The 12,773-nt window shown below is 52.0% G+C and overlaps 1 protein-coding gene across 1 annotated transcript in view; it reads right to left on the reverse strand.

The window, feature by feature from the left end:
- LOC146356366 (alpha-2-macroglobulin-like) overlaps positions 1-12,773 on the reverse strand; it is a 77,320-nt gene that overhangs the window by 22,691 nt on the left and 41,856 nt on the right. The window contains exons 17-22 of the mRNA XM_084841099.1: positions 11,254-11,427; positions 8,287-8,377; positions 6,882-7,005; positions 4,068-4,356; positions 2,015-2,138; positions 463-584 (exon numbers count right to left, since the gene is read on the reverse strand). Of these exons, the coding sequence (XP_084697225.1) occupies positions 463-584; positions 2,015-2,138; positions 4,068-4,356; positions 6,882-7,005; positions 8,287-8,377; positions 11,254-11,427 (924 nt within the window). The remainder of the gene's footprint in view (positions 1-462; positions 585-2,014; positions 2,139-4,067; positions 4,357-6,881; positions 7,006-8,286; positions 8,378-11,253; positions 11,428-12,773) is intronic.

Consider the following 12,773-nt stretch of genomic DNA (forward strand, 5'->3'; position numbering starts at 1 on the left):
ATTTTTAAATAGATCACAGATAATGAGCTATCAAATTACCCCCTTGTGTTTTGCTTGAGTCCCCTCTGTGAAAAGAGGAAAAGCTGCAAGAAGAGGAGCGAGATCAATGGAAGATATGGAAGACTCAGATACGGGGAGAAGGAGGGGGGAAGGGGAGGGGGAAAGGAAGCGCGTGTAAAGGGAGTCATCGTGATCCTGCATTAAAAATGGAAGCAGAAAGCCCTGTTTTATATGCAGGATTTTAGGCTGGTGTAGAGATGCTCCAACTGTTGTCTCTCCATATCAAGGAATAGGACCAGCTTAAAAAGAGCAACTTGCCTGGTCACCTGTGGAGAGTAAAATCCTGTCCAGGTGGCCAGGACAGGAATGCTGTATTCCCTCCTTTGCGTGGCACTGTTTTCCTGCAACAGTATTTGCAGCGGCACATATATTATCACTTGCCACCCCAAGTAGCCCACGTACCTCGACTAAGAGGGATTTGATCACGGTGTCCTTGTGCCCTTTGCTGGGCATCTCCACGATTTCATTCCCACAGGGCTGAGCCCATGTCAGGGCCTCCGCACTTGCAGTGAAGTTCACTTCACCTAGAACAAAAATGGCCACCGCCTCAGCACTTTATCTTTTTTGCACTGATATCCCACCTTCTGGCCTCATTTTATCATTGCATGAAACTCCCTGGGCATTTTTGAAGAGTCAGATGTGGTCCTGCCACGGACCATGACACGCCGCCTTCTGGAGAACATCCGCTCCCTTGTGGGTTCCTTCACTCTGGAATCCCCATAAACGTTAGCAAGCTAAGGAAATCCCAGGCAAGGGGGGTTTGCGGGCTGCCATAAATGTCTTGGTGGGCCGCATGCAGCCCGCAGGCCACACGTTTTGCACCCCTGCCCCAAGGAGAGATACACCGTCCCTGTTCAGATTGCGTTCAGTAGGAAGTGGCATGGGGACGCTGCCAGAGAGTGGCAGAGGAACAGCACGACCTGATTGCCCCAGAGGCCTAGGTGGCGTGACCTTCCCCTGCCAGCGAGACACTCATGCAGTGGGCCCAGCTCACCCTGGATGCTGGCTAGGGAGAGGGGCTCAGAGATCATACTACTCCTCTGCATGGCTCTCACAGCCCCACCACAGATGCAAGAATGAAGCAGAGGATGCCTTCATTGTAGGCCAGGGGTGTGGAACTTCAGGCATGGGGGCAAATCTGCCCCTCCGGCATTCCCCAGAGGTCCACACCCCCTTCCCCTTTCCCCAGCCACCCGTCGTTTGCTGGTTTCCTGGCTTTTGCACAGTTTTCCCCATTCTCAAAGGTTGCAGTGCCGCTCCTAATGCTTAGCTATTGGCCGTCAGGGCATTACGGCAAAATGTGCTGCTCCTTTCGGGTACTTTGAGCCCCACCGCTCTTGCCTTCGGCCATGCCCACCAGAGGAAGGCAGCCCCCAAGGCTCCTCCAAGGTTCCCTTGGGCTGAGAGACATTCTGCAGCCCTGTATGAGGCCGTGGCTCATGTCTAGCCAAGCGAGGGCTGCGGAGTCCAGCGAAGGGGCTGCATTCAACCCCTGAAGCAGAGTTCAGGGGTTTGTTTCCCCTGCCGGATGGCTAGATGTAGGGAAGAGGGGCCCGGCGAGCCATGAAACCCCCCCAGGAATTATTCTGCTCGTCTCATCTACGACCAACAGGGCCTGAAAGGCGGCTTTCCCCCCGAGCCAATCCGAGGGTGGCTACAGAGACCGCTGAGCTGGGCTGCCAAAGCCCATCTGTGAGCATGGAAGCGGCTCTCTCATCCTGGCGCCCCGAGAGTGTCCCGAAAGGCCTGAGAGTCCCCTGGCTCAGGCTGAGGTGGACGCAAAGGGCCGGCGGCAGGCGTCCGGGTATTTCTTGGCCCTGCCTACGCTGCAGGAGGCTTCGGCGAGCCCCTCGCTCCCTTCTCCGTCTTCCTCTCGAGTGACGGTGGGGCAGCCTGGGTCTTCCGCCTCGCGAGTCTCCCTGGCTCGGAGATGGTAGTCAGGGTCGCTGCTTACCCAGGGATTTGGGGATCACGTTCCAGGAGACGGTTACCCTTTCGTTCGCACACAGGCAATGGGAATCCTCCTCCTCCACAGGAGAGGCCTCGAATTCTTCTGACGGAGCCAGAGTTACACGGACCTGTCCGCAGACACAACGGTATGACTGGAGAGGCGGCTCCATAAGGGGGGGGAGGCAGTGAGGTCTCCAGGTCTTGGAGGCCCCTGGCCCAGAAACCCTCAACGGGCCCCTCCCTCACCAAGTCGACCTTCTCACCACCACTGTCACCAGCTGCTCTTCCCCCCCCTCCTCCTTCTCAGCACTGGCAGCACTTCCTTGCTTAGCAGGCAGGAGCCACTGATCACGCAGGCAGTGACATCTGCTGCTGCTCCTTCCCAGCACCACTGTCGCCTGCACCAGAGGGAGAGGCTGGCGAGCAAGCAGGCCGCAGAGGTGAGGAGGAGGAGCGACTCCAGGGGACTCTGTCAGGGGGACCCTGCTGGGGTGTGGGCCCTCGACACGTGCCTGATCGTGCCTCCCCTTGACGCCGGCCCCGGGAGGAGGGCAAGGCCGCACTTGAGAGGGGTCCTTGACAGGGGTCGAGTCTGGGCCTACAGGCTTGTAGAGTGTGTGAATGCATGAAGGGAGGGGAGAGAGAAGGACCGGAGGCCCCTGTACTTCGCAGAGTATGGACGAAGTGGTGCCACAGGAGTCTTGGTTGTTTGCGTCAGCAAGACTCGCTGTCCCTCTGGAACTGAGCAGGGCTGTGTGTACAGGACACACGCACACACAAGACGGTATGTGGACAGCCTGAGCACACAAAGGAAAACTCCCTACCAAGAAAAACTGGACTCTGCAATCAGGTTAAATAACAATGCAAATCACAAAAGGCGACATACGTTTCTCTGAACTGGGGTATCTTTTTAAATCTGCATTTTTTAAACAGCATGTCTGGATACAGAGAGCTTCGGCTATTGGGCGGTATAGAAATAAATAAATAAATAAATACACTAGTGAAGAAATCAGGCACAGAATAAGATGTTGCACAGAGGACATCATTTTTAGCATCCTAGTCCCTTCTCAGTATCTGGAACGTCATATGGCTTTTCCCATACTACTGCAAAGCAACAAGGACTAGGAACTTAAATCTGTGGTTGGTTTGTTTTAAAAAAAAAAACATGGGGGAGGAAAGAAGGAATAAAACTGAGATTCTCAGAAAGCTAAACTTTGCACCTGATACAATGTTCTGCACTTTTTCTGCACTCCAAAGGGACTGTGGCATTCATGCAAAAAAGGAAGGGCCCTGACCTGAGGAACTTACACAATCTATCATTTGACAATCGGGGGCGGGGGGGCAACAGAGAGAGGGAGAAACGAGAGCAGTGAGGGTGAACACAAGAACATGAGAAGAGCCGTGCTGGATCAGGCCAAGGGTCCATCTAGGTCAACATTCCGTTCACCCAGTGGCCAAACAGCTGTCCAGGGGAAAACCAAAAGCAGGACATAAGGGCTACAGCACCCTCCCGCCCAAGTTCCCTACAGCTGGGTGAGGGGGTTGAGCATGAGCAATTGCTGCTGCATGCAGTTAGGTAGGGCTGCAGATGAAAGGGTTAGCCAAGGCCTTTGTGGGTTTGGCACAGGGATTTCAGGAAAGGGGAACAGCTGTAGCACGACATCTGGCTGTTCTGAGAGGGAGCTCTAATGACAAAGGGGAGGAAGGGAGGAAGGGCAACGTGGTGTTCGTGGCAACAGGGATGTGGCCCCAGGAGGGTCCAGGGGTTGGAAATTGGCCCCCGGACCACCCAAAGTTACTCTCTCCTGCTATACGGGATGGTACTGTTGTAAGCCACGTTGCCAGGGCTCCTGCTCCGGAAGGCGGTCTAGAAATATTTTAACAATTAAAAATCGATAAATAAGTCCAGGAATTTGAATCCTGGGCCACTGGAGAGCCTTGACGGAGGAGTCTGAGGGCCAAGGAGAGGAGAGACTGAGAGGCTGCTGCAGCCAGGGAGGGGAAGGGGGCTTCAGGGGTCGGGAAACGAAGCTACGCAAGAACAGAGCATTCCTCACCCTGAGGCAGCTTTTCAGGTAGTTGAAGACGGAGGCCTTCAGTTCGAACGCCTCACCCCGCACCACGGAGTAGGGCAACGTGAGCTCGAGGAAGAAGGGCTGGAAGGCCGTGAGGGAGACGGAGGGGGCCAGGCCAAAGCCCACGTCCTCCGACAGGCAGAAGGCGCCAGCTTTCCACTCTGTGATGGTGTCTGGAATGGTCACAGGGATATCGATCTGCCCTTGGAAGTCTCCCAGGGATGCAGGCGCCTCTCCTTTGGTGTGGCCAGTCCCCTTTTGGTCAGGGGCACTGCGGGACACAGGAGGAGACAGGGTGAGGAGGAATCCCACAGCGCCTTTCCACAAGAACCCTGCTATTTGCCACTGCGAGGGCAGCTCTAATCACCACCACCACCACCACAATGACAACAGCTTTAGCATTTGTACAGAGCTTTCAAGTGTCCAGTTGCTCTTTACTTGCATTAGGAGGTTGTAATTCCTGCAACAACCCTGTAAGGCAGCCTTCCCCAACTTGGTGCCCTCCAGATGTGATGGACTACAACTTCCAGCATCCCCAGTCAGCAGTAGAGTTGTAGTCCAACACATCCGGAGAGCACCAGGCTGGGGAAAGCTGCTGCAAGTTAGGTTAGCATTGCTTATCGCCCCATATTGCAGGTGTGGAGGGGGGCAGACTGAGGCTGGGGAGGGGGAACAGCTTGCCCAAGAGCCTTGTGAGTTCGGGGCAGAGGTGAGATTCAAGCCGGAGGCTGCCTGAGTCACATCTCAGCCTCCCAGTCACCGCACTGCACCCACTGTGGTGCTTTGTTATCCTATCCGAAGGAATACAAAGGGAAGAACCAGCTCTTAGAGCTGCCAACAGCAGGAATGCATTAGAGCCCAGAAGGAAGTCTCCACCAGGATTTAGCTGGGAGCCAATGGTGGCGAAGTGGTTAAAATGGTTTTAGGGGTATGAGAATTCTGTTTGTGCAGAGTGAAAACTCGACAGATTTTCCCGGTTCAGCCTGCAGATTTCATTCCATCCCCCACCCACCCCCAACCCGATGTTATCGACTCACTGCGTTGAGCCCACATGCGGGTTCCTTTTTTTTTTAATGGCAGCAATTTTCACAAATGTGGAGGGTGGGATCTTGAAATTTGCACAAATAGTTTCATAATTTTTAATACATATATTTTTTTATTGGCAATCTTGCGCAAGTGGGCACGACCACAAGTCTGCCTGTCCACTATGCAGCCCCACAGGGTCATATTCCCCTCTCGTCAATATCCTTGTCAGTTTCATCCTTCACACACTTCCTGCAGCCAGGCAGAGCTCTATTCCATACTTGCCAAAGAACTCGCCAGTTTCATCCTCTACATGAGACTTGGGGGGGGGGGGATGCAAAACGATTCAGCCCGCACCAGGGAAACTGGCTGCTTTTCTCAGCTCCTTGTGCATCCCTGCTGTTATCTCCAATCTGAGGTTCTGTGGTCAGTTTTGATTGTATCAACTAATATTTTAGTGCCATCTAGGAAACGGCAGCCTGTCTCTTCAGCATCTTGACTCCAGATTCATGCAATGAGACACAGCCTAACAGAAAAGGCTTTTGCTCAGTTTAATGAGCTTCCCACAGGCTGTAAAACGAAAGTTGTAGACCATGTCGATGTCAAAGAAAGATCAGGAAGTTTGGGGTTCCGATCCCTGCTCTGCTATGCAGCTGTCTGGCCTGTTACTGACTGGGTTCACATGATCAGCATTCTTTAGTTTGTGGCATGAGCAGGCCACCATCTTGAATATTCAAGCCATGGCAGGCGGGCTCCTCGGCTTATTGTGTCATGCAAACCCAGGCAGGGTGGCTTGTTACTGTGGTTAACAAGCCACCCAGAACCCATGGCCTGTTCTTGGCTTCTGTGGCAGCTTATTAACCACTGGAACAAGCCACCCTACCCGGTTTTGCACAGAACAATAAGCTGTGATGATGACCAGCCAGCATGGCTTGAATATTCAAAATGGCAGCCAGCACACACCACAAGCCACTCTGGCTTATTTAAGGCAAACTGCCGGCTTCCAATCATGAGAACTGGACCACGGCCTCTCAGGCTAACCTCCCTCAGTGGGTTGCTGTGGGGGAGGGAGGAGGGGAGGCGTATCGTGGGAACACTCTGAGCTCTCTGAAGGAAAAGTGGGACAAAATTCTAATAAATCAAAACAAGAGCCATATTGGTCAGGTTGCAGGACAGACATAACACAGTTTAATGATCAGTTGTCTGGTTGTTTTTAATTTATTGTTGCTTAAAACAAGACGTAAGCCACCTTCAGCTTTGGAAAGACAGGGTGAGGAGCAGAGCCTCACCAGCAGTGGCTCCTCTGTCTTTGTGCAACTCTCTCAGTTCTGTTTTAACTCTTATAAAGCTGGTACAAACTTTACTCCAGGAGGCATTTGTGGGGACAAGAGTATTGTTCCATTTTTCTTGTGATCTTTTTTATAATTTGAGTTTGGCTATTGTTGTTGTTGTTGTTGTTGTTATTATTATTATTACAATTACTACTCTTATTACTATTACTGGCATGCTGGTTTTAGTTTTTTGAATTCTGATGCTTTAACCGTTTGTTCTCCTTTGCTTTCGAGTGTTTCCTTGGGCCATGCTGTGAGCCGTCCTGAGGTTTCCAAATGTGGGAGGAGAAAAAGCCCAATCAAATCCCTGTAGGTGAGAATTACCATGCATTCATTTACATAAGCACACCCATAAGCAGACAGGGTCACTGCATGCCGCTGGGTCTAACATTTCTTTGCCACTGACTTTACTCCTCTCTCCATTCATCAAAGCACCACTTACTTCACTACTTCCAATTTCCACAACCACGTCTCGGGGAAGAACCTCCTGGCAGGTTTCTCTAGTTCGCCTTCAAGAATAGGAGGAAGGGAGCCACCTCGGGCATATGTGGACATACTTGAAATTTCTGAGGAATATTATGGGAGGAAGAATATATGATTTATGTCTTCTAAAATGTATACCCGATCAACTTTCAAGGCAGAATGCCTAGCCCAACACCATTTGATAGCCCATCGCAGGGGCAGTCCTCGGAGGGTTGGGTACCCTCCATAGGACCTGCCCTTTTCCTAAGCACTGCCCCTGGGCAGGGAAAGGGACATCCATTTTACCTCCAAGCTGTGATTGGAGATAACAAATGGATACCGCCATGTGCCACCCCCTTTGTAACTGGGGCACAAGCAATAGGCAGAGGCACCTGACTTAGCAGGCACTTGCAAGCACCTGTCAAGTCCCTTTCTCTGTGCAGAGAGATACATGCTCTCTCTGCACAAAGAAAGGAACAATGGGACAATGTCATGGGAAGGGGCAGAGTTTTGGAGGTGGAAGAGGCAGGGCTTCCGGATGGGGCCCTGTCCCCTTGATGTCATCTGGCCCTATGGCTTTTCCCAGGGGGAGCAATCCAGCCCCTGGACCAACAGAGCTTCCCCACTCCTGGCCTCTTGGACTGCTGGTTCCTGCATGCTTCTCATCCCTGGATGGCCGCTGACGTGCTTCCACTGCCACGTGGGTGGCATCTGTGGTGTTGGAACAGCTCTTTGCCACTCAGGGCCAGAACCGGGGCCACAGATTTCAATCATTGTCCCCAAGATGTGGCCTAATCCTGTTTCTCCTTGCCATCAGCCCCATTATTCCTCAGCTCACTCTGTCCCCAAAGGACATGGCCGCTAGGGCCGGTGCCAAGGGTTTCAATGGGAGGTCATTTCGGAAAAGCATTGGATAGGCTGGGGGAAATGGCGGGAGATGCCCTGGAGGTTCACAATGTCATCTACAGGGCCTGCAAACTTCCATGACTGAGACATCTCAATAGCAGGATAAAAGCTCTGTCGAGCAAGCAAGTGGCAGCAACAGCGAGAAAGAAGATGAGCTGCAAGAGCATCCCAAAGTGATAAATGCAATCAACTCACAAGCTAAATCCACTCTGGAGTTTCCTTTAGGCAAAAATACTGGTGATATTTAACATAAGGGGCTCAAATGCAGGCAGATATGCAGCAGTTATAATTGCCTGGAAAGCCCTCCCATCTAGGACCTGGTTGTTATTGTTGTTGTTGTTGTTGTTGTTGTTATTGTTATTATTATTAATGTTAATGAAACTCCCTTTTAGAGCTACTCACTCAGGGGAGGATTGGGTAGCACAGAATTAATGCTAATTACAGGAGACCGCCATCATCAGCCTGGTTCCAGTTCTTACCATAATCCACGCTTTCTGCCACAGGTGGACTTTCTAGGCAAATTTCAGGCTTGTGTATCTTGGTGCTAGTAAACACTTTCAAGCCAAAGTCCTGCAAAATGAACAAGCGAGCTGCTGTGAAACGTCTGATGAAGCACGGGTAGGAAAACTTATCTGTAAGTCAGCAGTGTAGATCAGGGGCAGGCAACCTTTTTGGGCCCTGGGCACATTTGGCAATCTGAGAAACTGTCTTGGGCACCACCACAAAATGGCTTCCACAGGAGGTGTGACAAAGGGAAAGTAACCTGCCCCCAAAACTGAGTACAAGGCAGAAGTGGAGTCTGAGCCTCAACGCACTGAACACCTCCTTTGAACCCACAATTTTCAGCACCCACAGAAAACTATTGCAGAGCAGTCCAGGTCAGAAAAGGTGCTAATTGAAAGAAAAGTAAGTGGGAGGGGAAGGGCACCTTGGCAGGCACCAGGAGAGGTATCTGGGGGCGCATTGGTGCCCATGGGCACTCCGTTGCCTGTCCCTACTGCAGATGGCAGGTTGCCCAACAGATCCGGAGGCCACAGACAGAGGCAGGGGTGGTGCCCATTATCAGGGTCACCAAACATGGTATGCCTGTACCCTGGTCAAAGTTTGAAATTCTGTATGCTCCCACCACCCTGGAGGGAAAATGATCTCTATGGTGGGCTGGGACCAGAGATAAGATGAGAACGCAGCAGGGTACAGGAGGGATCTGTTTTTCTCACTCCTCCTCCAGCTGAGCCATCGCTTCCCCTCCTGCCCCACTCTCCTCCTACATTTTTGTAACGGAGGCTCCCCCTGTTCTTTCCTCTCTCACATGGTTCTGACAGGCATCGCCCCTTCTGGCTTTAAACATGCCCACATTCTTCCCCAAATTCTTAGAACAGCAGCGGCGGCGGCCTTCTTTGGATCCCACCTTCCTCCAGCCAATGGCCCTCTCTGCTTCCTTCCATCACCAAATGGCCTGAGCAGCTGGACTCCTCTCCATGCCTCGACCCTCTTTCTTCCCTCATCCTCCCTTTCCGGTCTGGCTCATGGCCCAAACTTCCCCCCTAGAATTTCTAAGGCTCCTCTCTGTGCTGTGAGAACTCTCTCCTGTTCTCCGTTGCCTTGACCTTGCTCCAGCCTTTGATAATGCTGACTCCTCGACTCATCTGAGCTCTCCTTATTTTCTGGGGTTCAGTGGTCCTTTCCTTTCCTGGTTTTGCTGCTGTCTCACAATTCCTTCTCCTAAAGCAGGGGCTCAGAACCCCAGTCTGTGCCCCCTTCCCCTGGGCCCACCTCCTCCCCCCGACTTCCGTGCATTTTCCCCTATTCCAAAAGGATGAAATCCTTCTCCGCTGGCTCAGTTCCGGCAGCAGGAGTTGTAAGCTCAAATTGGCTGGTATTGGGGGCGTTCTGGCCCCAGCTCCTTTCCCCTGCCCCATTTTGCGTTCAGCCCCACCCACCACTGGAACGAAGCTGTGGACAGCTTCTCCAAAATTGAAATGGGCTTCAGCACCCCTCTTCTAAAGTTGCTGCCTCTCCGATTCTCTCCCCTCGGTTGACTTTCTGAACGTGGTACTTAGCACCCTCCTTTGTGTATTTTATCCTCCCCTCCTCTTGCCAATTTTCTCTCCCTCTTATGGTTTGCTGCATCATCGTCATCATATTACTATGTATTATCATCATAATGTCTTGGTTGCCTTTCTCTTAAAAAAAAAACCACCAAAGGCAACTGACAACAGAATTATTAAAACATACAAAATATAAAATAGGTAAAAATAATTTCCATTAAAAACACCCAACATAATAAAACAACTAAAGCATCAGTATGGGCCATAATCAAAGCAAGGAATGCATAAAAACCCATCATATGCCTCCAAATGCCTGGAAGCAGAGGAAAGTTTTGACCTGGTGCTGAAAAGATCACCATGTTGGCACCGGGTGAGCTTCACTGGGGAGAGAGTTCCGCAGTCGAGGGGCCACCACTGAGAAGGCCCTGGTCCCTTGTTGCTGCCCTCCAAACCTCCCTCCGAGGAGTCTCTCTGAGGAGGGTCTCAGATGCTGATCGCAGTTCATACAGGGAGAGGCGCTCCATCAGGTATTGAAGTCCCAAACCATAACAGGCTTTATAGCTCATAACCAGCACCTTGAATTGGGCTCGTAAACATATAGGCCGCCAGTGCCAGCAGGCCAGAATTGGTGTTGGCCGATGCTATCCCAGTTCCATCTCCTCTCCTCAACGACCTTTCCAATGGCTGTACAGCTATCTCTGCTTGGAAGCTGGATCACTCTCTCAAACTCCATTGGGCAACTTTCCCTGGGAGACGTCACTTTCTCCAGAGAGGACCGATCCCCCTTCCAGAGAGACAGGGCAAGCAGTGGTGGTGGTTGCATAGCAGTGATGGGCCGAGGGTCAGCAATGGGCCTCCCGGAGCACAGGGCCTTGGCAGCTCCCCAAGGATACTGACTGTGGCTTTCACAGGGGCAGAGGAGGCTGCTGTATGCTGAGACAGCCCCCGGGTCCATCTAGCCCAGTATTGTTGACACTGACTGGCAGCAACGGCTCTCCAGGACTTCAGGCAGGACTTTTTCCAGTCTGACCTGGAGATGCCGGGGATCGAACCCAGGGCCTTCAGCATGCAAAGCACGTGCTCTACCCCTGAGCTACGGCCTCTTCATCTCCCTGTTCCAAACATCCCGGGGTCAAGCTACCAGCCCTGCAGGAGAACTTTGATTTGATGTCCCCAAAGGTATTTTCATTCATCAATTTCACTAAATGCATAATTTTTGGAATTCTGTTGACCAAATGCAAATTTTACTGAATGCAGTGACGCCTCTTATTGGGAGTCTGAGCCTCCGCTGGCACAGGATCTCTACAGCGCAGGTCCTCCCTCCACACACACGCGCCTCCGCCTGGTGTGATGATGGGCCTTTCCCTCGCGAAAAATGCAGAGACCTTTGGTGCTCACCTGGAGGATTCGATACACGTCGCCCTCGCCATAAGAGAAAGGCTCCTGGCGGTATCGGATGCCATCCAGGATTATCTTCTTTCCAGGTACACAGGGATTAATGTTTCGTTCACCCAAAGAGTGGTCCCCATAGCCATAGCCTATGAGGGCCTTCAAGGGGAGCAAATTGTAAACCTGAAAACAAAGAAGTCACAATTCAGAAAGCATAACACACTCCCATGCTGGTGGCCGTACCCCGGTCCTTTGTGCCCAATACTTGTCTGCTCCAGCCATGGAGTGGGATCAGAAGGCCTCTGCACTTGCCCGGAGGGGGTTGCAGAATCCATTCCAGGTGCCACAATCTACTAGAGCATTTTGGTGGAGCAGAAAAGATCCATTCTTCTCTCCGACAAAACTTTGGAACCACAAGAAAGAGGCCTGCAGTAGTCCGTTCAGACTCTGAGGGGGGAATTCTACCCAAATGGGGAACTGAAACCCCTTGGACAGCCTTTTTATGGCCCTCCTGGGCTGGACTGCTCAGGTTTTGATGGTTTGTTTCATGGGGAAATCTCCAGACAGCCTCAGACTGAGATCCCGACACTGTCAGAGCAAGCAGGGAACCATCTGCTCCTCAGAATAACTTCCTCTTTTCTCCTCAGAATTTTCCCTCCAAAAACTTTCTCAGAATTTTTTTAGGGGAAAATTAGCCAGGAAGAGAAAGAAGCAGCAGCAGAGAGAAGTTATCAGGAGAAGAAGAAGATAACATGGAAGAGAAGAGAAATGTGAGATAAGAGACACTTTCTTAATGCGTCTACTTCAGAGCTAGGCAAGAAAGAATCAAGCCGGGAGTTGCTCCTCTTCTGAGAGAACGCTCTCACCAACTTGCACAGTCCTGCCTACCAGAGCAAGTGGAGGAGAAACCCTCCTCCATCCCCTGCAGGAAAACCATTCTGCTCTCCGCCAAAATATTTCAACGTGGAACCTGCTGCCCCGCTCAGTGCCGGCTCCAGGTTTTGGAGGGCCCTTGGCCAAGACACCCTCAATAGACCCACCTCCCTCGGTGGGTCTACCTCCTCAACACCATTGTCACCAGCTGCTATTGCTCCTTGTCCCCTTTCTCACCATTGCGGCCACTTGCTGGCTTGACAGGCAGGGAGCCAGGGAGCAAGTAAGCGGGGGCATCTCCTGGTCTTCCTCACCACCACCGTTGTCTGGGCCAGAGTGAACGGCAGGTGACCAAGCAGTGACGAGGAGGAGAAACTCTGGGGGCTCTTACTGGTGGGCCCCTGTTGGGGTGTGGGCCCTCGGCAGGTGCCCAACCATGCCAACCCTTGGCGCCGGCCCTTGTCCCACTCTTCCCTAGTCCTCACATAAACAACTTGGCATACTGTTAGAATAATCCTTAGCTTGTGGGGGAGCATGCTGGGGAGAAGTCTTTCCCAACTGGCAGATTCCATTTGGTGTGTGTGTGTGTTTTGCGAGACTCCCCCAGAAAAGAAGGGCAAGAACGGCTCTGAAAATGTTACGCAACCCCAGCTGCA

This window comes from Heloderma suspectum, chromosome 2 (genome assembly GCF_057233095.1).
Source record: "Heloderma suspectum isolate Gila_16-S chromosome 2, 16-S_ref, whole genome shotgun sequence".
NCBI classification, from domain to species: Eukaryota; Metazoa; Chordata; class Lepidosauria; order Squamata; family Helodermatidae; genus Heloderma; species Heloderma suspectum.